At 41.0% G+C, this 25,909-nt stretch overlaps 1 protein-coding gene across 3 annotated transcripts in view; it reads right to left on the bottom strand.

Annotated features, from left to right (window-relative positions):
* Positions 1 to 25,909, bottom strand: part of CUL5 (cullin 5) — a 104,683-nt gene that overhangs the window by 32,392 nt on the left and 46,382 nt on the right. For all 3 annotated transcript variants that reach the window (XM_059707979.1, XM_059707980.1, XM_059707978.1), the window contains exons 3-7: positions 14,995 to 15,094; positions 7,715 to 7,891; positions 4,272 to 4,413; positions 2,229 to 2,374; positions 2,066 to 2,146 (exon numbers count right to left, since the gene is read on the bottom strand). In XM_059707979.1, the coding sequence (XP_059563962.1) occupies positions 2,066 to 2,146; positions 2,229 to 2,374; positions 4,272 to 4,413; positions 7,715 to 7,891; positions 14,995 to 15,094 (646 nt within the window). The remainder of the gene's footprint in view (positions 1 to 2,065; positions 2,147 to 2,228; positions 2,375 to 4,271; positions 4,414 to 7,714; positions 7,892 to 14,994; positions 15,095 to 25,909) is intronic.

Below are 25,909 nucleotides of genomic sequence, written 5' to 3'. Positions count from 1 at the left end.
TGAATCCCTGGGCCGGTTGGGGCATGTGCGGGAAGCAACCAATCGATGTGTCTCTCTCTCACTGATGTTTCTCTCTCTCACCCCCCTCCCTTCCACTCTCTAAAAATCAATGGGAAAAATATCCTCTGGTGAGGATTAACAAAACAAACAAATAAATAAAGTAGAAAGGGAGATTTAACTGTTCTTTCAGGCTGTCATGTGTATTTGTTTATCTCTACCTTTCTCATTCTGTTTTTCTTGCTGTCTCTGATTCTCAGTCAGACCATTATAGTTGAATTTCCATGTTAATATGGGCATGCTCTAATAAGTTATATAAACTAGAGTAGAAGAATAGAACAACAATCCTATCATATGAAACTGTAACATTCTCCACCCAAATGAAATGGACACATAATAAACTTAAAATAGTAAAATCCCTCAAACTCAGTGGTTCTCAACCTTCCTAATGCCGCGACCCTTTAATCAGTTCCTCATGTTGTGGTGACCCCCAACCATAAAATTATTTTTGTTGCTACTTCATAACTGTAATTTTGCTACTGTAAACAATATGTAATTATATATGTGTTTTCCAATGGTCTTAGGTGACCCCTGTGAAAGGGTCGTTCGACCCCCAAAGGGGTCGCGACCCACAGGTTGACAATCGCTGCTCTAACTGAACTCATCTTTCTCCCTTACTACTAGGATTTATTCTTATACCTGGTCTCTGTAGCAGCACAATTCTCCCAAGCCAAAACCTCAGAAACAAAGGGACTCAATTCTGTCCAATATCTAGCCCAACCCATAGGATACAACATTCCACCACTGGCAGTCTTTACCTGATCCTTTCCTTCCCATTGCTATAACCCTACTTGGTACTGCAAATACCTTCTTGAATTACTGTAAAAACCTCCTTCTTACTCCCGATTCCCAGCTCTTCCCCACTTCAATTGAACTTTCATACTGTCACTACATTAATCTTCCCAAGGCAAACTTATTTAACAAACATTCAATGGCCTTCCCTGCCTTCTGAATGAAGCCCTAGCCAGCTTTAAATTTTTATAGAAAACTTCTATAAAACAACCATACGCTAGTTAGCCTCCTTTCCTGGCCAATAGCAAAGTTATTTTAACCTTTGAAAAAGGAAATATACTGCACATTATGAAAAGCAATACAAAACAAAAACAAGGGAGGTAAAAGATCCAACCCAACCCAACCCAAACCCTGAACAAAGAATAAACATGACTACCATTCAAGATGAAAGAAGGCAAAGAAAAGTCAGAAGGAAAAAAAAAATCAGTTGAAAATGTTTGGTTGTAGGCAAACTGAAATGTTACTTCTTTGAATGTAAATCTAAACCTAATTCCCAGGCTCCATAGGCTGAAAGGAACTGGAGGAAATATTATTGCTATATTTTCCTTATTAAAGTACACTAAAGTCATTCTCCATGTAAGAGAAAACACCCAGAACAGATATTGTAGCATAGCTACTACCTCAGATCAGTTTTTTTAAAATGAGGAGCATACAATATAAATTAAATGAAACAATATAAAAGACTGGTGTTCACTTATCAAATAGTATTTTATCTCATGACAAGATGAAGTTTGAAAACATCCTCCCATAAGAAGAGGAAATATCCCGCAGCAGCAATGATTCAGTACTCACTAATTCAGTGTTCACAGCCATTTTATAGAACATAATCTCTGCAAATAATGAGAATCAAATGTATCTTTGGGGAGCATATTTTACTTGCCACATGAAAGTCACTAAAAGGGTTAACTTTAGATATGCATAACACATAATAAAGGAGACTGATTAAAAAGTGAGTACATTTAATATAGCAAAAAGTCTAGAGCAAGGATGGCAAATACACTTTATCTTTCATGTAAGCTCTGAAAACCAATGTGTTCTCAATAAGGTGTCTATTAAAGCTGTGCTCTGTCTCACTGTGAAAGTACTATAATCAATTAGTAATGTTGGTCAGAGACAGAGAAAGGATAAGTCATGTTTTGTGTATTATATATTTGCCATCCCTGGGCTACTGTACTTCAAATAATCCCATAGAATATACAGTTAAAAAACTACTTACTGCTTCAACAGAGTTACATTCCCGTCTTGTTTCTAAATAACGTAGTGCTCGTTTTTCTTCTTCTTTTAATTTAGCATCTGCCTGTCCAGAGGCAAAATAGCAATCATTTTAAGAATATCAAGAGAATAGCTCAAATTAGCACTTATACTAAGTTCTGACTTACATATTTCATATAATTCTGTACACCATTTTGTTGTAAATATGAGGGTGCCTGTGTTCTATAAAATCTCTCTGTTGAATCCAAGTACGCCTTCTCAAAATTGTCCCTATAAATTTGAAGCTTATCCTCAGGATTAGAACAAAGGTTAACTGAAAAACAGAAAATAAAATTTTACTCTAATTACGATTAATATCAGTATTTTGAGTAAGATAAATGAAATAACAAATAATGAGGAGTCATTATGTATAAGGGACTGACAATGCTCAAGAGAACATAAAAATATATGGGACAAAACCTTCTCTATAAAAAACTTAAAAGTTAATAGCACAAAGCAGGAAAGCAACAAACAGCATAGAGAACATAATATTTTATTTTGAATAGGAAACACACTGACTTCTAACTGGATCAAGACACCATTCACAAAAGAGATGAGATTTGAAATGAGTTTTAAGGAATAAACTAGGATTTACATAGCTAGATCTATCTAAAGTAAGTAAAAAATAATATTTAGAAGTAGAAAAGCACAAGGTCAAGTCAAAGTATAATGACTAGATTGTCTGAGTAGATTGTAAGGTTAACAGAAGGTAAGGAAGGGTAAGTGGTTGTGGAGAGCCTTATATCTCAGGCTAAGTAACCTGAATTTAGTATGGTGTGCCACTAAGTGGATAAGGAAAATAGCAATAAAATAGTACTTAAAATTAATCTTGTGAACAGTATATGGGTAAAATGATAACAATATGATCCATAGAAGAAGACTATTTCAAAATTCCAGAAGTAAAGTTTAGAGAAGTTCAAACTGATGGCAGGTGAAATAAAAAGGAAGGTAGGGGAGGGTGGGAGTAAGGGGGAGAGGTCAACCAAAGGACTTGTATACATGTATATAAGCCTAACCAATGGACACAGACACCAGGGGGGTGAGGGCATGAGTGTGGGGGGGGTGGGGGTGGGCAATGGGAGAATAAGGACACATATGTAGTAACCTCAATCAATGAAAAAATTAAATCACACACACACAAAAAAATATAGGTGGAAATGCAAAAAACAAGTAAATGGAAATGTAATATATATGTGTGTCTGTCTGTGTGTGTGTGTGTGTGTATGTGTGTGTGTATATATATATATATATATATATATATATATATATATATATATATATGGAAATGCAAAAAAAAAGGAATGAATAGGGGCTTGGCTAATGAAAATTTAGATTTGATACCTAAAGAAATATGAGGGCAATGAAGAAAGCAAGTCAATGGTAACTAAAGGTTCATTAATATAAAAAATTCTTAACGACAACCATTTTGTGCCAGGCATTCCATGTTCAGCAAAACTACAATGTCAACAACACAGTTAATTGCTTGAAAGTAGAATGACAAGGAGGCATCTATTATAATAAAAGCATAATATGCTAATTAGACTGGATGTCCTTCCGGACAAAGCTGGGGCTGCGAGGGAAGCCCGGGCCCAAGGGGCCAGAGGGAAGCCGGTGCCGGCAGCCGAGGAAAGGAAGGCCTACCCTTGCACGAATTTCATGCACCGGGCCTCTAGTAGGTACTATAAAGCACTATGAGAGGGCCCAACTTAGTCTGGGTATTAGGAAAGGGCTGCATGAGGAAATAGAAGGTGAGAATAAGTAAGAAGATAAAACGGGAGGAAGAATATTCTAGTCAGAGGAATATCTGATTGAAAGAACAAATGAGAATGTCATTGTCAGAAACAGAAAAGAAATTAACTTACATCCTAAATATATAAGTACTATACCAGTTAATTTATAAGCTATAGATTCAAATCTACACTTCTCTAATTTAAGTTGCTAAAAACATTCACCAACCAATAAATGAGAAGGAGAAAATAAATATTCACCACTCAAATATTAATTTTTGTAGGTTTCTTTAAAGCAGAATACCTTTTGTGTACTCGGAAAGCATTTGGCACTAAAAGTAGATGTTACTTGTGCTAATAAACATACTTTTGCTAGCACTACACTATGATTGTCTTAGAATTTGCATGAAAAGGAAATTATGATCATAAAAGTTCAGAACATACCATAGGATTCTCTTACTCCAATGACCAGCTGAGAATCAAAAGCTTCTCCTAATCGTTCAGCATGTACCAGCTTCATTGCACTATCTTGGAGTCTGTTTTTTATATTTGAAAAGATGGACTCATTCCATGTATCAAGCATGAGCTAAGAAAAAAAGAACAAAATACACAATTCATTTAAATTATTAATATACAAAGCACCACATATACACATTTTTTTTTTTTGAAGTGGGAACAATGGAGCACTTTCTTTTATTTGGGAATGGAGTATGGAGTTCAGATGAATTGAGATTGAGATGAGTGAGAGTCTTAGAAAGAGAGGGGTGGGCATTTTGAAAACGAAGCTAGGGTAAAAAAAATTAAGTACAAATACTAAAAAAGGAAATCAAATTCTTAGACCTACATTCACTTGAATCCTTCAGGGAAGCAGTATATTTAAATGTGGTAAAGAATACGTGGCAATTAATGGTAAAGAATATGTGTTTCAGAATCCAAGATAACTGTTAAACATCAAAATTTAGTTATGTGGATTAAAATGAAAAAATATGTAAAATTTGTGGACTATTTTAAAAAGTTCTAATTTATATATATTGACTATTACTAATAGTGATATTTTTCTGTTTGAAATCATTACTTTTGCTTATGGCAAAGTTTGGTGTGGTATGCAATATTTAGTTTTAGACTGACCTTATTCTTTATCAGAAAGTGATTAAAATATGCACAACCAAAGCAAAAAAAAAAAATCAAACATAATTAGATTTGAATTCCAGCTCTGTTACTTATTTACCTCCTTTTCCATCTATAAAATAATGAATAGTATAAATTTCAACTGGTTGCAAAAATTAAATATGGTAATACATGGAAAATGTTAATTCCCTTATAGTTCCAAGGTTGAATTTCAGAAATACTGGTATGGCACTGGCCGGGTAGCTCAGTTGGTTAGAGCATCATCCCAATAAGCCAAGGTTGCGGGTTTGATCCCCAGTCAGGGCACAAGAATCAACTGATGAATGCATAAATAAGTGGAACCATAAAGGAATGTTTCCCTCCCACCACCGCTCTCTCTAAAATTAATAAACAAACAAACAATGAGAAATATTGGTTATGTGTTTGGAATGCTCATGTGCACATTTGTAGAAACACATAATAAATGCAAAAACAACTGAAAATCTGTTTGATAGTGGACCTTATAAAAAAGGAATATATAAATCCATCAATCTAATAGATGTTCCATTTAAATGATGGAAGTAACATACAGGCAGTCCTCAGGTTACGTCATTTCGTGGTTACGTCGCCATCTCCCATTTATTTATTAAAAAAAAAATTCTGTCATTTCGACGTATGTACATATGTGCTTTATGTTTTTATTATTTATTTACCACAAGTAAAGGTCAGGAATTGTTATCTTTCTTTTAAATTTTTTTTTACTGTTTCACTAAATTACTGCTGTGTATGTGCTCCATGTGAGTGACGTAGGTGCTTATGTAGGTGAGTTCCAACTTATGGCGAAAATCGCATTATGTCATGCAGTAGGAACGGATCTCCAATGTAACCTGAGGACCTACTGTATACATATTCATGACTATGTACTGTCACTCCAAAAGTAACTTTGTCAGATATAGGAAATATATTAATAATAGCAGCAACAGCAACAACAAGAATAATAGTTATATAACATTCACTATGTACCTAGCACTGCTCTAAATACTTTCCACATATAACTCATTTAATCCTCACAACTTATATATAGGTACAATTATCTCCTTTTAGATATGAGGAACCTGGGGCACAGAGAGGAAAGCTAATGTTCCCATATTTACAGAGCTCATAGTGACAACACGAGATCTTGAATGCAACAACTGTAGTATCCAGCCGTGGGCAAACTACGGCCCGCGAGCTGGATCCGGCCCGTTTGAAATGAATAAAACTATTGAAAAAAAAGACCGTACCCTTTTATGTAATGATGTTTACTTTGAATTTACATTAGTTCACACAAACACTCCATCCATGCTTTTGTTCCGGCCCTCTGGTCCAGTTTAAGAACCCATTGTGGCCCTCGAGTCAAAAAGTTTGCCCACCCCTGACTAGCCTCTATGCCAGTGGTTCTCAACCTTCTGGCCCTTTAAATACAACCATAAAATTATTTTCGTTGCTACTTCATAACTGTAATGTTGCTACTGTTATGAATCGTAATGGAAATATCTGATATGCAGGATGGTCTTAGGCGACCCCTGTGAAAGGGTCGTTCGACCGCCAAAGGGGTCGCGACCCACAGGTTGAGAACTGCTGCAGAGTCAGTCTATGCTCTTAATCATTAAGTGATGCTGATCCCCACAATCTGTAGGGAACAGTTAAAATTAAAGAAATCTAAAACAAACAAACAAAAAAAAAACGCCAAGAGTGAACAAGATTATGAAACTGCAAATTAAAAACCATCCAGAAGTGTTTTTTTCTTTTTTGGGGTGGTGGTGATAATGTCTCATACTGCAGTTATTTCTACCACTGGAGAAATTTCTACCAGTAGGAATCTCAAATTTACAGTAATCTCATCAGCATTAATACAAATTTTAAAGTTGGGGCAATAATGTCCAGGCCACTACCTGAATGTTTGAATGCCGGATTTTGTTGTTACAACATTGCAGCAAGTAATGAGAGTTGTTTAAAGTTTAAAATGGCCTTTTTAACTTTTCAAATATGGTTTAATGTGATTCTCACAAGTAGGAAAATACATGATAAATGAGGACGGAGAGGTTAGGTTATTGCTGATTGAAGAGTTGAAAGGGAAATCTGGGACTCCAATTTCAGAGCTTAGCTTTTTCCATTAAATCATGAGTTATTACTGGGCACAGTGCTTTTAACTACAAATTATGCAAAATATTTAGCCACAATTATGTAAATACAAAGATATCAGAAGGTAACCTAATAAAAGAAGAGATTTTTGAAACACAATAAAAGTAATGTAATTTAGAGGAAGGTAAAGATACAAAGAAAGAATAAGAAAATAAAAACTCGAAGATAAAACTAGGAAAAGAAGAAAGTGAAAGGAAAAGCAAAGAAGGTAATGTTTGAAACACAGATCTAAAGCTTAACACCATGTAAAAAGATGAAAGAAAATTGAAGCTAAAAATGGGAAAAAACATTATTTGATAAAACCCAACAAGAGCTAGAAAGGAATTTATATGTGAAGCAGAAAAAGCCACTTTATATATAAAGTACTTTCAAAAGTTTTCAAATCTGCCCGGGCTCAGTGGTTATGTGTCAACTTATGAATCAGGAGGTCACGGCTTGATTCCTGGTCAGAGTGCATGCCTGGGTTGCAGGCTCACCATTGATGTTTATATCTCTCTCCTTCCGTTGCCCTTCATCTCTGTAATCAATATATATTTTAAGTCTTTAAATCATCCTTCCTGAAGAATATTAGAAAAAAGATGGGAAAACTTACTTACCTTTCGAACAATACCGTCTTCTACATTTGATTTTTTATTGCCGCCCTGTTTACCCAATAAAGTAATCTCTAGTTGGCAAAAAGGCTTTGGTAAAATATCACATTGTGTAAAGAATTTTCGCCATTCAACAATATATGCTTTTAGCAAAGCTGTATCATCTTGATGGCTTAGTACTCGCTGGGAAAAAAGAAAAGAATTGTATCAATTTGGAATACAGGTGCTTTAAAATTTAGAATATTTATAGCATAAACTATCTTATACCCAAAAGAAATTAAAACATGTGTAATATCCAAGAGAAAATTAAAATGTTCACACAGACTTGTGATTTGACAATTAATACATATATCTGATCATTATGGTATATACATGAAACTAATAAAATGCTCTATGTCAATGTCAATTAAAAAAACCCTGTATCATACTCTTTGTAATACTTTAGGCAATAAAACAAAATTAAAAAGAAAAGAAAAGCATTGCCAGAACCAGTTTGGCTCAGTGGATAGAGCGTCGGCCTGTGGACTCAAGGGTCCCGGGTTCGATTCCGGTCAAGGGCATGTACCTTGGTTGTGGGCACATCCCCAGTGGGGGGCGTGCAGGAGGCAGCTGATCGATGTTTCTCTCTCATCGATGTTTCTGGCTCTCTATCCCTCTCCCTTCCTCTCTGTAAAAAAATCAATAAAATATATTAAAAAAAAAAAAAGAAAAGCAAACGGCAAATAAATGAATGTTGTAGAAAGAAAAAAACAACAACAAAAAACAAAACCCCTGTATCCATTATCACCTTATCTTCCCCTTTATCTCTCCCCTCTCCTACCCCCTCTCAGCCTTAAACAACCACTAATTTACTTTCTGTGTCTACATATTTGCCTGTTGTAGAGTGTGCCCATGTTATATTCCTTTTTGTGGCTAAATACTATTTCATTTTATCGAAGCACTATATTTTATTCATTTTTGTCCACTGACAGACATTAGGTTGTTTTCACCTTTTAGTTATCATGAATAATCCTATATAATAAAAGCCCAGCGGCCGTAACGGCACAATGACCAGATGACCGCTCAACCAGTCACTATGAGGTGCACTGGCCACCTCTCAGTCCCTTTCCCTGGCAGGAAGGCTCTGATCACCGATGGTGAACAGGGACCCTGGGTGGGTGGTGGGGGATGCGGGTGGCGCTAGGCCAAGACCCCTGCTCTGCCGGTCGCCCCCCCCCCCCCCCACACACACACAGAGGGCAACCGGTGTTGGGGTCAGGGCTGGCAAGCGGGCAGGAATGGCCGACCTTTCAGTCCCTCCCCCGGCCATCAGGTTCTCATCGCTGGATGGTGAGTGGGAAACTGGGGTGGGTGGCAGTGGGGGGTGGGGCCGGCTGCTGGCAGCTGGGGAAGATGGCCCTGATCACAGGGTAGTCCTAGGGACCATATCCACACACGATTTCGTGTGCTGGGCCTCTAGACTATATAATAAAGAGCCAGGGTTGTAACAAGGCTCGACCAGACTGGAAGTCAGTGCTGGGTTGCTGTGGCGACCTAGCACTGACTGGGGCCGCTGCAGGTGCTCCGACCCAGCTGCCTACGGGGCTGTGGATCAGGCCCGGAGAGAGGCCTGCGGAGAGAGAGGCAGGGTCTGATCTGTAGCCTCTGTGGCAGCCGTTGATCAGAACTTGCCTCTCTTTTTCTCTAGGCCTGGCCAATAGCCACACCTCCATTTCTCTCCAGGCTTCCACCAGGGCTGCTGATCAGCCCCATCTTTCTGATCAGGTGCTGTTGATAGGCCCAGAGACGCAGTCAGGCATAGAAACTGACCAATCAGAACCAAATCTGGGTGAATATAAGGAGCCACTGGCTGCCTGGGAGGCAGAGCTTTTGATGCTGACTGGCATAGAAACTGACCAATCAGAACCAAATCTGGGTCAACTGTGAGGAGCCAATGGCTGCCTAGGAGGCGGAGTTTCTGATGCTGACTGGCATAGAAACTGACCAATCAGAACCAAACTGGCCGGCAGTTAGGAGCGAGATCAGGGCGGCAGGGGAGGGCAGTTAGGGGTGATCAGGCAGCAGAGCAATTAGGGGCAATCAGGCCGGCAGGGAAGAGCAGTTGGGGGTGAGATCAGACTGGCAGGGGACGGCAGTTAGGGGCGAACAGGCAGGCAGGGGAGGGCCGTTGGGGGCAAGATCAGCCTAGCAGGGGAGGGCAGTTCGGGGCAACCAGGCTGGCAGGGGATGGCAGTTGGGGGTGAGATCAGGACAGCAGGAGAGGGCAGTTGGGGGCGAGATCAGGCTGGCAGGGGAGAGCAGCTGGGGGTTCGATCAGGCCGGCAGAGGAGGGCAGTTAGGGGCGATGAGGCAGGCAGGCAGAGAGGTTAGGGGTGATCAGGCAGGCAGGCAGAGAGGTTGGGGCAATCAAGCAGGCAGGCAGGTGAGTTGTTAGTTGCCAGTGGTCCCAGATTGTGAGAGGGATGTCCGATTGGAGTGGGTGCAAGCTGGGCTGAGGGAACCCCCATTCCATGAACAAATTTTGTGCACCGGACCTCTAGTATTATTATAAATATCTGTGTACAAAAAATGTTCACAAAAACTTGTGCACTTACCTATAAAAGAGAAAGGACTCAAAATCAGAAATGAAAGTGGAGACATACAACTGATACCACAGAAATACAAAGGGTCTTGAGACTACTATGAACATCACATGCTAACAAATCTGACAACCTAGAACTGATGAACAGATTACTAGAAACATACAGTCTACCAAAAGTGAATCATAAAAAAATAGAAAATCTAAATACCACATGATCTCACTCATTCATGGACAATAGAGACCATTATAAACTTTTGAACAATAATAGATACAGAGGCAGAGCTGCCTCAAACAGATTGTCAAACTGCAGCGGGAAGGCCGGGGAGGGTTGGGGGGCAGGAGGTAGGGGGGTAAGAGATCAACTAAAGGACTTGTATGCATGCATATAAGCATAACCAATGGACATAAGACACGGGGTGATAGGGGAGGCTAGGGGACTGTCTAGGGCGGGGGGATAAAATGGATACATATGTAATACCCTTTGTAATACTTTAAGCAATAAAAAAAAAAAAATAGAAAATCTGAACAGATGGATCACTAGTAAGGAGATTCAATCAAAAACGTCAACAAACAGCCAGGCTGGTGTGGCTCAAAGGTTAACCTATGGACTAGGAGGTCACAGTTCGATTCCCCAGTTAGGGCACGCGCCCCGGTTGCGGGCTTGATTCCTGGGGAGGGGGGTGGATAGAAGGGTAGATGCAGGAGGCAGCCGATCAATGATTCTCTTTCATCATTGATGTTTCTATCTCTCTCTCCCTTTCTGGTCCTCTCTGAAATCAATAAAAAAAAAAATTTTTAAGTCAACAAACAAAACAAAAGTCCAGGGCCAGGTGGCTTCACTGGTAAATTTTATCAAGTATTTAAAGAAGAATTAATACCAATTTCTTCTCAAATTCTTCCAGAAAATACTTCCAAACTCGTTTTACAAGGCCAGCATTATCTTGATTCTAAAACTAGACAAGAGTGCCACAAGAAAAGAAAATTACAGGCTAAAATCCCTGATAAATGTAGATGCAAAAATCCTGAAAATATTAGCAAATCAAATTCTACAGCACATTAAAAGGATTACACACCATGATCAAGTGGGATTTATTCCAGTGATGCAAGAATGGTTCAACATTGGCAAATCAATCCATGTGATAAGGTCACGTTGACAAGATGGATAAAAAGCACATGATCACCTTGGTAGATACTGAAGATACATTTGACACAATTCAACATCCTTATATGATAAAGACTCTCAACCAGGTGGGTATAGTGAGAAAGTACCTCAACATAATAAAGGATTTACGTGACAAGCCCACAACTAATGGCATATTCAACGGAGAAAGCCGAAAGCCTTTCCTCTAAGGTCAGGAACAAGACAGGATGCCCACTCTCACCAATCCTATTCAACAAAACATTGGAAGTCCCAGCCAGAGCAATTAGGCAAGAAAAAGAAATACAAAGCAACTAAATTGGAAAGGAAGGCGAAAAACTCACCATTTCCAAATGATACGATGTTATATACAGAAAATCCTGCCACCACCACAAAAAAACTGTTAGAATAAATAAATTCAGTAAAGTTGCAGGATACAAAATCACAACCCAAAAATCCATTGTGTTTCTATACTGTTTGTTTCATAGGAAACTACTGGAAAGAGAAATTATAAAAACAATCCTATTTACAATGCATCAAAAAGAATAAAATACCTAAGAATAAATTTAACCAGGAAGGGGAAAGACCTACACTGGAAACTATAAAACATTGATAAAAGAAACTAAAGAAGGCACAAAAATGAAAAGATATTCTGTGCTCAGGACTTGGAAGAATATTGTTAAAGTGTGCATAAACCCCAAAGCAATCTACAATGGGAAAAGGACAATCTCTTCAATAAATGGTGCTGGGAAAATTGGACAGCCACATGCAAAAGAATAAAACTTGACCATCTTTCAACATAAATAACATTAATTCAAAATAGATTAAAGATTGAATTTAAGATCTGAAACCATAAAACTACTAAAAGAAAACACAGGTAGTAAGCTCCTTGACATCAATGTTGGTAGTGGTTTTTTTTTGCAGTTGGTACAAAAAGCAAAAATAAACATTGTAGGAGTACATCAATGTACAGACATGTACAAGCTTCCAAACATCAAAGGAAAGTATTAACAAAATAAAAAGGCAATCTACTGAATGGGAGAAAATACTTGCAAATCCTATCTGATAAGAGTCAATATCCAAAATAGATTTTAAAAAATCATACAACTCAATAGCAATACAGAAACAAAACAAAACAAAAAACCAATTGAAAATGGGCAGAGAATCCAAATAGACCTTTTTCCAAAGAAGACATACAGATGACCAACAGGTACATGAAAAGATGTTCAGTATCACTAATCATCATGGAAATGATAATCCAAACCACAATGAGATACCACGTCACACCTGGTAGAATGGCTATTATCAAGAACACAAGAATAAATGTTGGATGTGGAGAAAAGGGCACCCTTGTGCACTTTGGTGGGAATGTAAATTAGTACAGCCACTATGGAAAATAGTATCGAGGTTCCTCAAAAAATAAAAAATAGAACTACCATATGATTCAGAAATTCTACCTCTAACTATCCATCCAAAGAAAAAACACTAATTTGAAAAAATATACACTCGGCCCTCTGTATTCATGGGTTCTGCATTTGTAATTGGTTTAATCTACAGATTCAGAGGCAAAAGATACAAAGGGCGGACTAAGGGATTTGAGCATCCATGGATTTTGGCATCTGCTAGGAGTCTTCGAACCAACCCCCCATGAAAACCCCCCATGTTCGTTGCAATATTATTTACAACTAGGGGCCCGGTGCACAAAATTCGTGCACTGGGTGTGTGTGGGGAGGGGAGTGTCCCTCAGCCCAGCCTGCCCCCTCTCACATACTGGGAGCCCTCAGGCGTTGACCCCCATCACCCTCCAATCGCAGGATCGGCCCCTTGCACCCCATCACTGGTTCTGCCCCCAGCCCAGGCCTGATGCCTCGGCCAGAGGCGTAGACCCCCATCACCCTCCGATCGCCTGATCGGCCCCTTGCCCAGGCCTGACGCCTCCGCCAGAGGTGTCAGGCTTGGACAGGGGACCCCCATCTCCCCCTGATCACTGGCTCTGGCCCCCGCCCAGGCCTGAGGCCTCTGGCCCAGGAATCACGCCTGGGCAGGGGACCCCCATCTCCTTCTGATCGCTTGCTCCACCCCCCGCCCAAGCCTGACGCCTCTGACCCAGGCTTCAGGCCTGAGCAAGGGGACCATCATATCCCCCCAATCCCCGGCTCCGCCCCCCACCCAGGCCTGATGCCTTGGCTAGAGGAGTTGACCCTCATCACCCTCCGATCACCAATCACCGGATCGGCCCCTTGACCAGGCCTGAGGCCTCTGGCAGAGGTGTCAGGCCTGGGCAGGGGACCCCCAGCTCCCCGTGGTTGCAGGCTCCGCCCCTGCCCAGGCCTAACACCTCTGGCCTAGGCGTCCGGCCGGGGCAGCGGGGACCCACAGCTGCAGCGGCCCCGCGATCGTGGGCTTCGCTTTAGGCCCAGGCAAGGGACCCCTAGCTCCTGGGACTGCCAGCTTCGACCGTGCCCAGCTCCCATCGCTGGCTGCACCCCTACTTCCTGCTATCACTGGCCAGGGCGGAAAAGGCGCCTGATTCTCCGATCATGGCTGGGGGGCAGGGCAAAGGCGGCCCCAGGGCCGCCTTTGCCCTGCCCCCCAGCTCTTAGCTCCCCCCTGGGTTTCCAATCACTGTCAGTGGCAGGGGGCTTCTTCCTGCTTTCCCTTTCGCCTCCCTGCATTGTGCCTACATATGCAAATTAACTGCCATCTTGTTGGCAGTTAACTGCCAATCTTAGTTGGCAGTTAATTTGCATATAGCCCTGATTAGCCAATGAAAAGGGTATCGTCGTACGCCAATTACCATTTTTCTCTTTTATTAGATAGGATAGCCAAGATATGGAAACAACCTAAATGTCCATAGACAGATGAATGGAGAAGGAATATGTGGTACATACACAGAATGAAATATTATTCAACCATAAAAAAATGTCATGCCATTTGGAACAACATGGATGGAATTTGAAGAAAACTACTATCAGTTTGAAAAGAGGTATTAGTGTGAGAAAAAACAGATTTATGTGGGCTGACATATGGCTAAAAATAAATGGTGGTGGGGACATCTAAAGGACCTATAAAAAACTGAAATTTTAAATCTTTGTTTTTAACAATTAAATTTATTGTGGTGACATTAGTTAATAACCTTTATATAAGTTTCAAGTGTACAATTCAATAATACATTATCTGTACATTACATTGTGTGCTCACCTCCCAAAATCTAGTCTCCTTCTGTCACCATATATTGACCATCTTTACCCTCTTCAACATCCCTCCACCCTCCTTCCCCTCTGGTAACCACCATATTGTTGTCTGTGTCTATAACTTGGTTTTGTTTGTTCACTTGTTTATAGCATCTTTTAATTGAGGATAATAATGTATTTTCTTAAAAGAAATGTCACTGAGGGGGGAAAATAAGCAAATGATTATCATTTCATGAAAAAATTTATTTAAGAAATACGTCGAGCCAATATAATATTTAAAATTACTTCAGGAAGTCCTACATTTAAAGTATTTTTTATAATATTCTTTGAGTAAAACCTTAAAATAAACGTAATATAAAGGTGCAGAACTTACTGCCTGTGCTTGCTTAATAAACTCAAGAATATCTTCTTTTAAAGCCTGGTGAATTTTTGCTGGGCCTTTATCATCCCAGAGACAGACAGCATGCACATCCCTATAAAAATAAAGCAGATAAACAAACATTAACACTGGAACAAGAACAAAGACAAAACTCATGTTAAGTTCTGTTTTTATACAGTTTCCATGGACCATAGAATCCATTCATATGAACTAAGCATGTGTTGTAAGTTGTCTCATATTCGTTTCTATTTTGTCATTCATTGTTTTTTTTAAATCTCTGCCAGTTATTGCATAATATATATAGATTTTTTTATTCTTATCCGAGGATATGTTTACTGATTTTTTAGAAATAGAAGAAGGGAGGAGGAAAGGAGGGAGGGAGGGAGAGAGGGAGAGAGAAATTGATTGATGTGAGAGAGAAACATTGATGGGTTGCCTCATGTGTGCCTAGACTGGGGATTGAACCCGCAACCTTTTGGTGTATGGGACAATTCTCCAACCAAGCAACCTGGCCAGGGCTGCATAAATATCTATGCTAATAAAAGGGTAATATGCTAATTAGATTGGGAGACCTTCCAGGAGACCTTCCATACAAAGCCACGGTGGTGGGGCCGAGGCAGTGGCAGTTAGGGATGATCAGGCCAGCAGTTGGGGGCAGTTGGGGGCAATCAGGCTGGCGGTGGCGGGGAGTTGGGGGCAAGCAGGTCGTCAGTGGGGGCAGCTGGGGGCGAGCAGGCCAGCAGACAGAGTGGTTAGGGGTGATCAGGCAGGCAGGCAGGTGAGCAGTTAGGAGCCAGCGGTCCTGGATTGAGAGAGGGATGTCTGACTGCTGGTTAAACTGGCAGTCAGACATCCCCCAAGGGGTCCCAGATTGGAGAGGGTGCAGGCTGGACTGAGGGACACCCCCCCCCCAATACATGAATTTTGTGCACCAGGCCACTAGTATACATATATTTTTAAATCCTCACCCAAGGATATTTTTCCATTGATTTTTAGAGAAAGCAGAAGAGAGAGAGAAAGACAGAGAGAAATAGTGATGTGAGAGAAACTCAGCGATTGGTGTCACCTGCAAGAGCCCTGACCAGGGATGGGGCCGGGGAGGAGCCTGTAACCAAGGTACATGCCCTTGACCAGAATTGAACCCAGGACCCTCTGTTCTGCAGGCAGACACTCTATCCACTGAGCCAAACTGGTTAGGGCTGCATAAATATTTTTAATTATAAAAGTATACTATCTCCTAATCCCATTCCCCAAAGTGAACTCCTATTAATATTTTCTTGTGCAAAGCAAGTATAAACCCTATTAATTCTTTAATTCAATATATGTAAACTAGTCTATTGTTTTAAAAATATAGTAACTTAGATCCCATTACAGTGAATCTTCCATACATTCATTACATTTACACATTAATTACTATTGTGTCTCCTTTAGTTAAAAAAACAAAAAACAAACAAAAACTCTCATAAACTGGTTACAAAAACTCTAAACTTATCAAGCTGACATATTTTAACCAAAGAACATTCATTACAGAAATATATTTAAGATTAATATATATCCTCAAAGTCAATTTGTTAATTACTAAGTTGTAGAGCAGGGAAACATAACAAAAGGGTAGTCTTTTATTCAGGATTTTTTATTGAGGATTCTTTTATTTAGAAAACGCTCCCCAGTGACTTATTCAGCACCTTCTCAAGTCCCTGCTATAAAAAATGTCAAAGAAATCTAAATAAAACACCTCCAGAATTATAACATTATAATAATGGCCAAATAGTTTGTTTTATATTCAGATTCTAAGGAACATCAGTATAACCCAAAGTTCTGTCTGCATATTATTTTTTTTAATACTGTATATTTTTATTGATTTCAGAGAGGAAGGAAGAGAGAGAGAGAGAGAAACATCAATGATGAGAGAGAATCATTGATCGGCTGCTTTCTGCACGCCCCACACTAGGGATCGAGCCCACAACGCAGGCATGTGTCCTTGACCAGAATCAAACCTGGGACCTTTCAGTCTGCAGGCTGACGTTCTATCCACTGAGCCACACCGGCTAGGGCTGCATATTAATTTTTTAAAATATATTTTTTATTGATGTCAGAGAGGAAGGGAGAGGGAGAGAGAGAAAGAAAGAAACATCAATGATGAAAGAGAATCATTGATCGGCTGCCTCCTGCACACCCCGCACTGGGGATCGAGCCTGCAACCAGGGCATGTGCCCTGACAGGGAATCTGTGACCTCCTGGTTCATAGGTCAAAAACCTCAACCACTGAGCAACACCATCCAGGCTGCATATTAATTTCAACTTGCTTTTGTCATTTGTTTAATTCAGCTTAATAGTGGTATCTGCTCCAGTGTCTGGAATGCAGTAAGCACACAAATATTTGTTAAAGAACAACATAATGGTCAGTAACATCTGACTGCTCAATACCAGTATGTGCCAGATTCTATTCTAAGCTGTTTTAACTCATTTATCCTTCACAGCAACTCTGAAGGAGTATTTTCATTGCAATTTTACAGATGTGGAAACAGGCAAAGAGAGGTTAAGGAGCATTCCCAAGTAACATTCCCAAGATTACAGAGCTAGTACATATGGTGGAACCAGGCAGTTGGGCTCCAGGGGTCACACCAACCATTTCTCCAGATTGACTCTTGCATTTCCTCAATCCACCCAACCAACAGTAGCCAAAATAATCTTTATGAAACTCAAAAATCACAGCATATTACCTCTACATCTAAAATCATCCAATGGTGTTCCACTACTCTTTGAATAAAGTACAAAATGGCTAACTGACCCTTATAATAAGCTGCAGTATCACCTCATGACTAAAGGAATCAAGAGTTGAAAAGAAGAAATTGATACAAAAATAGATTGATTATAACTCAGTATGTTTACAACTATTACTGTGCATATAAACACAAGGCATAAGAGAGTGGTGGAAGAATATTTTATGAAGTAACAATGAGTAAAGAACTGTGGATTACTATGGTGTCTGTAGTGCACTATAAACAAATCACTGTGGTTAGTATGTAAAGTGGGAAGTGATAAGCAAAAAATTAGGCAAACTAACCTTATTTTAGCCCCTAAGTTCAATCATGGTCCTATTATACCCATTTCCTAAATATCACTCTAATTTGGATATTTCCATCCATCACGACCAGTATATAATTAAAATCATGATAATCTCTTGATTATAACAAAAACCAGTATGAACTGACTGCCATGAGCCAGACACTCTACATATATTGATTCATGTTAGTTTAGGTTTTCCAAGAGGCAGATGGGATTAGAAGAACAAGAGATTTATTGAGGTAAATGTCTGTGAGGGAAAATGGGAAGTGAACTACAAGAACCTGGGCCAGGGATAAACCTACAATGCAAGGAGCTGAATTATCCAATGAAGAGAGGAATCTTCTCTCAGTTGCTTGTAAGAATGTTATAGGAATCCGGGTTATCTTGGAGAGTCATCTCCACTATTGAGCGAAAAATGAGAGGTGCTGAGAAGAAACAGCAGATGGCTCAATATAAAGAGAAAATTGAGACCGATCTAGGGGCTATATGCAATGATGTAGTACTGTCTCTCTTGGAAAAGTTCTTGATCCCCAAAGCTTCACAAGCACAAATCAAAGTTTTCAATTTGAAAAGGAAAGGAGCCCTGGCTGGTGTGGCTCCAGTTGGTTGGAACGTCATCCCTTACACAAAAAGGTGGTGGGTTTGATTCCCGGTCAGGGCACAAACCCATGTGGTAGGTTTGATACCTGGTTGGGAGGCAGCTGATTGATGTTTCTCTCTCCCCCTTCCTCTCTCTCAAAATAAAAAAAAATAAGAAAAGAAATTTATGAAAAGTAAAGGACTACTATTGTTACTTGACTGAGGTTGCTGCTGGTGATGACAATAAAGGAATTGTGGAGCAGTCAAAACCAGCATACCAAGATGCTTTTGAAATCAGCAAAAAGAAAGGTAACCAACACACCCTATCAGATTGGGTCTGGCTGGTCCTTAACTTCTCAGTGTTCTATTATGAGATTCTGAACTCTTTGGAGAAAGTCTGCTTTGCAAAGAAAACTTGATGAAGCCATTGCTGAACTTGATATATTACGTGAAGAGCCACACAAAGACAGCATGCTAATAATGCAATTACTGAGAGAACACTTGACATTGTGGATATTGGATGCCTAAAAAAGACAGAGCTGAAGCAGGAGAATGAAGAGAAAATTAACCCACCTCCCAACTTTTGTCTGCCTCATTTTAAAATTTACACAGTGTACCATTTCTCATCCATGCTGTCCCACAAATAGTTTTTTGTTTACCATTTATGACAGATTTGTTATTTTAATTTGAATTTCTTTATCTTCCATGCGGTTTTTATGTTTAATATTAGGGGAATAGAAATAGTTAATATTTAGGGAGTTCTGTTTTCATCTTGAGGTGGCCAATAGGGGGATGTGGGATTTTTATACACGTTACAAATGTTTGACATAGTACATTTGGAACATTGTGGCTTCACAAGGACCAGTGTTAAAACAGTTTCCATGTCTAAGCAAAGAAAACTGCCTACATATTGGTTTTTCCTGGTGGGGAATAAAAAGAATAATTGGTTCTAGTCACAGGTGTAGTTGTAGGTATTGAAGTTTTGGAGCACTTAGAGCAGAGGTGGGGAACCTTTTTACTGATGTTTTAAAACATCACTAGAGGCCTGGTGCATGAAATTTGTGCACAGGTGGGGTTCCTAGGCCTGGCTGGTGATCAGGGCTAATCGGGGCCTTCCTTCCCGGGCTGCCGGCCGGGGCCTTCTTTCTTTCCGCACCGCCTCCTGGTGGTCAGCGCACATCATAGCGAGCAAACTCCCAGGCAAACTCCTGAGGGGACACTTTGCATATTAGCCTTTTATATATATATACTAGAGGCCTGTTGCAGGAAGATTCCTGCAAGAACAGCAATTCCTCGGGCCTATTCCTGCAAGAATAGGGCTTCCTGTGGCTGGAGCAAAGCAGAAAAGGGAGCTTCTCTCTTCTCCGCTGCCTTGGCTCGGCTGCCGTGTCCGCTGCCTCAGCTCCCTCCCTTCTCCGCCACTTTGCTCCTTTCTACAGCTCTTGGCTTCCTTCTACACTGTCTTTAGTCTTCGCCCCCGCCTGCATATGCAAACTAACTGCCATCTTTGTTGGGTTAATTTGCATACTTGCTCTGATGGGCTGGTGGGCATAGTGAAGGGACAGTCAATTTGCATGTTTCTCTTTTATCAGTGTAGATAGACTAGTAGCCTGGTGCACAAAATTCATGCACATTAAAAGGGGATTAATTAGTCCTAACCGGTTTGGCTCAGTGGATAGAGCGTCGGCCAGCAGACTGAAAGGTCCCAGGTTTGATTCCGGTCAAGTGCATGAACCTTGGTTGCAGGCACATCCCCAGTGGGAGGTGTGCAGGAGGCAGTTGATTGATGTTTCTCTCTCATTGATATTTCTAATTCTCTATTCCTCTCCCTTCCTCTCTGTAAAAAAATCAATAAAATATATTTAGAGAAACCAAGATGGCGGCATAGGTAAACACCGGAAATTGCTGCCTCCCACAACAAATTCAAAAATACACTAAAAGACAAAACGGACATCATCCAGAACCACAGGATGGCTGGCTGAGTGGAAATTCTACAACTAGAAGGAAAGAGAAAAGCACACTGAGACTCAGAGGAAGTGCGGAAGTGCAGAGGTACGGAAGCACACACGACAAGGGCTGGCAATTGAGGACGCGGCTGTCTTTTTGAATCGGGAGGGAGTCACAAGCCCCTGACTGCTCTGAACTCGAGTGCTGGGTGAGTCTCTGGGGATCCAGACTCATACAGGGAAAAAATGACTGTCTGGCAGAGGGCAGAACTCAGAACTCGAGGGCGGCTTTCTCTCAAAGGTGCTTGCAGCGATTACTGGGACACTGAGACTCGGGGCCCCTTAGGGCAGGGCTGAGGATCAGCCATAGCTGCTTGCTCCACCCAGTTGATTCCCTGAGACCCTGCCAACCCAAGCTGTGGCAGAGGCTTTTGCATATGAATGCCCTGGTCCTTTGCAATCTGAAAATTACCTAACAAACTGCAGCTGAGCCAGACAGATCCAGAACTTCCAAGAGAAGGCCCAAGGCCCCACAGCAGCTTGCACTGCTTCACAGCTGGGCCTCATTTGGGCACTTCCAAACCCCAAACAAGGAAGGGGAATCTGCAGATCTCTTTGCAGTTCCTACTGGGTAGCCTCAGGCAGAGGCTAAATTAGCACCTCCTTAGATCCAAGAGCCAGTGTACCCAGTGGTCAGAGTGAGACCATCCAGATTACAACTCCTCAGATCCATAAGGGACACACTCAGGGGGCAGACTCAGTGAGCACCAAAGCCCCACTGAAGCAAGTCTTGCCTCATAAGGGTGTCTTCAGCACAGAAGTTCTCCCACTGTAGACACAGCTGACTCTCAAAGCCAATTGGCCTGGTGGTCAATTCCTCCCTGTGATACCTACAACAATCGAGGCTTAATTACAACAAGACTGTGCACAAAGCCCACAAAGGGGTGCACCAAGAGTGTCGACCTCAGGTAATTGGGGAGGCTGAGCCACTGGGCCCTATAGAACATGTAGCACACAAAGACAATCTACCAACACAGGGAAGCATAGAAAATGCAGAGACAAAGAAACAGGTCACAAATGACAGAAATGGAGGAAAGCAAACAACTGGATATAGAGTTCAAAACCACACTTTTAAGGCTTTTCAAGAACTTTCTAGAAACCGCCAATAAATTTAGTAAGTCCCTCAAAAAGTCTGGTGAGACCGCCGATAAATGTAGTGAGACCCTCAAGAAATCTAGTGAGACCCTTGAGGTTATGTAAAGGACCAACTAGAAATTAAGCATACACTGACTGAAATAAAGGATATTATGCAGAGTTCCAACAGCAGACTAGAGGATTGCAAGAATCAAGTCAAAGATTTGAAATACGAAGAAGCAAAAAGCACCCAAACAGAAAAGCAAAATGAAAAAAGAATCCAAAAATACGAAGATAGTGTAAGGAGCCTCTGGGACAGCTTCAAGCATACCAACATCTGAATTATAGGGGTGGCAGAAGAAGAGAGAGAGCAAGATATTGAAAACCTACTTGAAGAAATAATGACAGAAAACTTCCCCTACCTGGTGCAAGAAATAGACTTACAAGTCCAGGAAGCGCAGAGAACCCCAAACAAAAGGAATCCAAAGAGGACCACATCAAGACACATCATAATTAAAATGCCAAGAGCAAAAGACAAAGAGAGAATCTTAAAAGCAGCAAGAGAAAGACAGTCAGTTACCTACAAGGGAGTACCCATATGACTGTCAGCTGATTTCTCAACAGAAACTTTGCAGGCCAAAAGGGAGTGGCAAGAAATATTCAAAGTGATGAATGCCAAGAACCTACAACCAAGATTACTATACCCAGCAAAGCTATCATTCAGAATTGAAGGTCAGATAAAGAGCTTCACAGATAAGGAAAAGCTAAAGGAGTTCATCACCACCAAATCAGTATTATATGAAATGCTGAAAGGTATCCTTTAAGAAGAGGAAGAAGAAGAAAAAGGTAAAGATACAAATTATGAACAACAAATACACATCTATCAACAAGTGAATCTAAAAACCAAGTGAATAAATAATCTGATGAACAGAATAAACTGGTGATTATAATAGAATCAGGGGCATAGAAAGGGAGCGGACTGACTATTCTTGGGAGGGAAAGGGGTATGGGGGATGCGGGAAGAGACTGGACAAAAATCGTGCACCTATGGATGAGGACAGTGGGGGGGGGTGAGGGCGGAGGGTGGGGTGGGAACCGGGTGGATGGGAGCTATGGGGGGGGAAAAAAGAGGAACAACTGTAATAATCTGAACAATATAGATTTAATTTAAAAAATATATATTTTTTAAAAAAATAAAAGGGGATTAATTAGACGAAATGTTTTAATATTGCTATTTGCTCTTTCTCTATAATAGAAGTGTCAGAGATTAAAGAAAATTAGTAAAATATATATGAAAATCTTCCTCCTGTCAGAGTCTGGGGCGCACCATGGGACCCAGAGTCAAGTCCCTGCCCACCCACATCTGCCTCAAAATCGCGTAAGACCCAGACTTGGCCGGCACCCCACCCCCATTGGGCTAGATTCAGACCTGGCTGGTCCCACCCTTGTCAAGCCCCTCCAGGGGGAGGGCACAGCCTCAGGTCTCCTGGCCTGGCGACAGGGCAGGGGGTGCGGCCTGAGGTCCCCCAGCCCAGGCTGGGGGTGCACTTTGAGGTCCCCTGTCAAGCCATGAAGGGTGGGGGATATGGCCTGAGATCCCCTGTCAAGTCCTGCCAGATGGGGGGCATGGCCTGAGGTACCCTGTCAAGCCGCACCGGGCAGGGGGTGCATCTTGAGGTCCCCCATCAAGCCCCGCCAGGAGGGGGGCGCAGCCTCAGGTCCCCTGTAAAGCCCTGCTGGGCATGGGGTGCAGCCTGAGGTCCCCCAGCCCAGCACTGGGGTGGGCATACTTTGAGGTCCCCCGTCAAGCCCCGCCAGGTGGAGAGTACGGCCTGAGGTCCCCTGTCAAGCCCCGCCAGGCAGGGGGTGCGGCTTCAGGTCCTCTGGCCCAGTGCTAGGGCGGGGGGCGTGGCCTCAGATCCCCTGGCCTGGTGTCGGGGTGGGGCCTGAGGTCCCCCATCAAGCCCTGCTGGGCGGGGGGCACAGCCTGAGGTCCCCCGGCCTGGCGCCAGGGCGGGGGTGTGTGGCCTGAGGTCCCCTGGCCTGGCGCCAAGGCAGGGGACACGGCATGAGGTCCACTGGCCTGGCACCAGGGCAGAGGTGTGTGGCCTGAGGTCCCCTGTCAAGCCCCATGGGGGCTGGGTGGGGGGGGGGGGCGTGCAGCCTCAGGTCCCTGCTGATTGCTCGTTAAGGCTTATTATGGGAACTCAGCCTCCACTGTGGGTGTCACCATCTATGTGGCAGAGTGACAGTCAATTTGCATATTCCTTCTTTATTATATAGGATTTGTAGGCCATACAAAATTATCAACTTAAAAATTAGCCTGCTATATTTGGTCAAACATTTAATTACCTCATCCCTAATGCGTTGGCAGGGCCAGACCAATGATTTCTCAGGCCTTATATGCCCCATGAGCCAGACGTTTGTTCTCTACTCCTCACTTAGAGGGATGTAGTAAAAATGGATATCCCATGGATAGCACATGTTGAACCATGTGTGTATCTGTGGAATACTAACTTTCAATGTTCACACCTGCACACCTGTGACTACAGCTGAAAAAGTATTCCTTTACTTGTGACCCAGTTTACTCTGGATAAGGGCAGAAATGGTTCACATTCCCTAATTTGTAAAATTACCTGCTGTTTGCTGTCATTTACTTTGCTACACTCATTTTATTTGTATTTAAATGTGTTAGGCAACTTAAGAACACATGTACAAGTCAAGATGCAATAAAGTGAATTGCTTGATATCCATTATTTCCTGTACATCAAGCACAGCAGTAAAACAAAAAAACAAAACAAAACATGTATTTACCATTTTTAAAGGTTTTTGCTTTTGTGGATTTTTCTTTGATACTTGCCTAACATGCAGCACGTGCTGTAAAATAGTTAACAGTGAAATAACTGGAAATTATGATTAGCTTTGTTTAATGTCTCATGAAATTTTCACAAATAATCTAAGCATAACTGTTAAGAATGTGTATTATGTAAGTAGAATAAAAGCTTTATGAATAGACAAAAAATGTTTATTTATACCAGAAAATTTATACCAACATATAAAAAAATATAATTTGATATGTAAGATACAAATACATTGGAATACTTTAACACATCCTTATAACATCCAGGATGTACACAGCTGAAAACATTAAACTCAATTAACAGTGACTTAGATTGGTGATTTTCAACTGGTGTGCCACAAGAAATTTTAAAACATTGCAATACCTGACTATTTAGTCAGGGGCACTGAACTCTTTTCCATTAGATCAGTGGTTCTCAACCTTGGCTGCACATTAGAATCACCTGGGGAATCTTTTTAAAATCCTGATTTCTGGGCCTCATCCTCCGGAAATTCTGTTTCTTTGTTATGGGGTGGGGCCACAACATTAATAACAAAGAAACAGAATTTCCGGAGGATGAGGCCCAGAAATCAGGATTTTAAAAAGATTCCCAGGTGATTCTAATGTGCAGTCAAGGTTGAGAAGCACTGCCTTAGATTGTCAAATAAAAAAATGACAACAGCCAACACAATAATTACTATTTGGTGTGAATGAATCAAAATTATTCCTATTTCTTTTTTGTCAGATAGGCCAAAAATATATTTTTTTGGTGTGCTGCAGAATTTCAGTAATTAGTTTGTGTTTGATAAAGCTCAATTTGATAATGGCTGATATTGGTAATGGTGGAGGAAAAGGTATGTGTTTTCATTTCTGCAGAATCCTTAAATCCTCTAACCTGTCTGAAAATATTTCCATTTTGTCTTAAACTTGATTAGGTATAGGATACTACCCTTTCAAATATTTAAAGAAAATGTTCCTTTAACATCCTGCATCCCATTTGTCCAATGAAAAGAGTGGGGGTAGTCTGTTTTGTTTGGAAGGTAACTTATTTTTCTCTGCAAGAATTAGGATTATTTTCTTTATCCTTGGAATTCTGACATTCCTTGAGGATGTGTCTAGGCATTGTCTAGGCAATCTAAGCACCTTCAATATGAAGACTTGTAGGAATAGGTGGCAAGTGAAAGAGTTTTTAGTCCTAGAAACTTTCTTCTTGTACTTTGACTGTATCTTCTCCTCTACTATTTTTGTTCTCTCCTTCTGGAACCCTTTTTAGTAGAAGTTAATCTGATTCTAGATCTAGCCTTGATATTTATTGATTAAAAATTTTTTTTTATTGATTTCA

The sequence above is a fragment of the Myotis daubentonii genome, chromosome 9 (genome assembly GCF_963259705.1).
Source record: "Myotis daubentonii chromosome 9, mMyoDau2.1, whole genome shotgun sequence".
NCBI classification, from domain to species: Eukaryota; Metazoa; Chordata; class Mammalia; order Chiroptera; family Vespertilionidae; genus Myotis; species Myotis daubentonii.
This window is presented reverse-complemented; position numbering and strand designations above follow the sequence as displayed.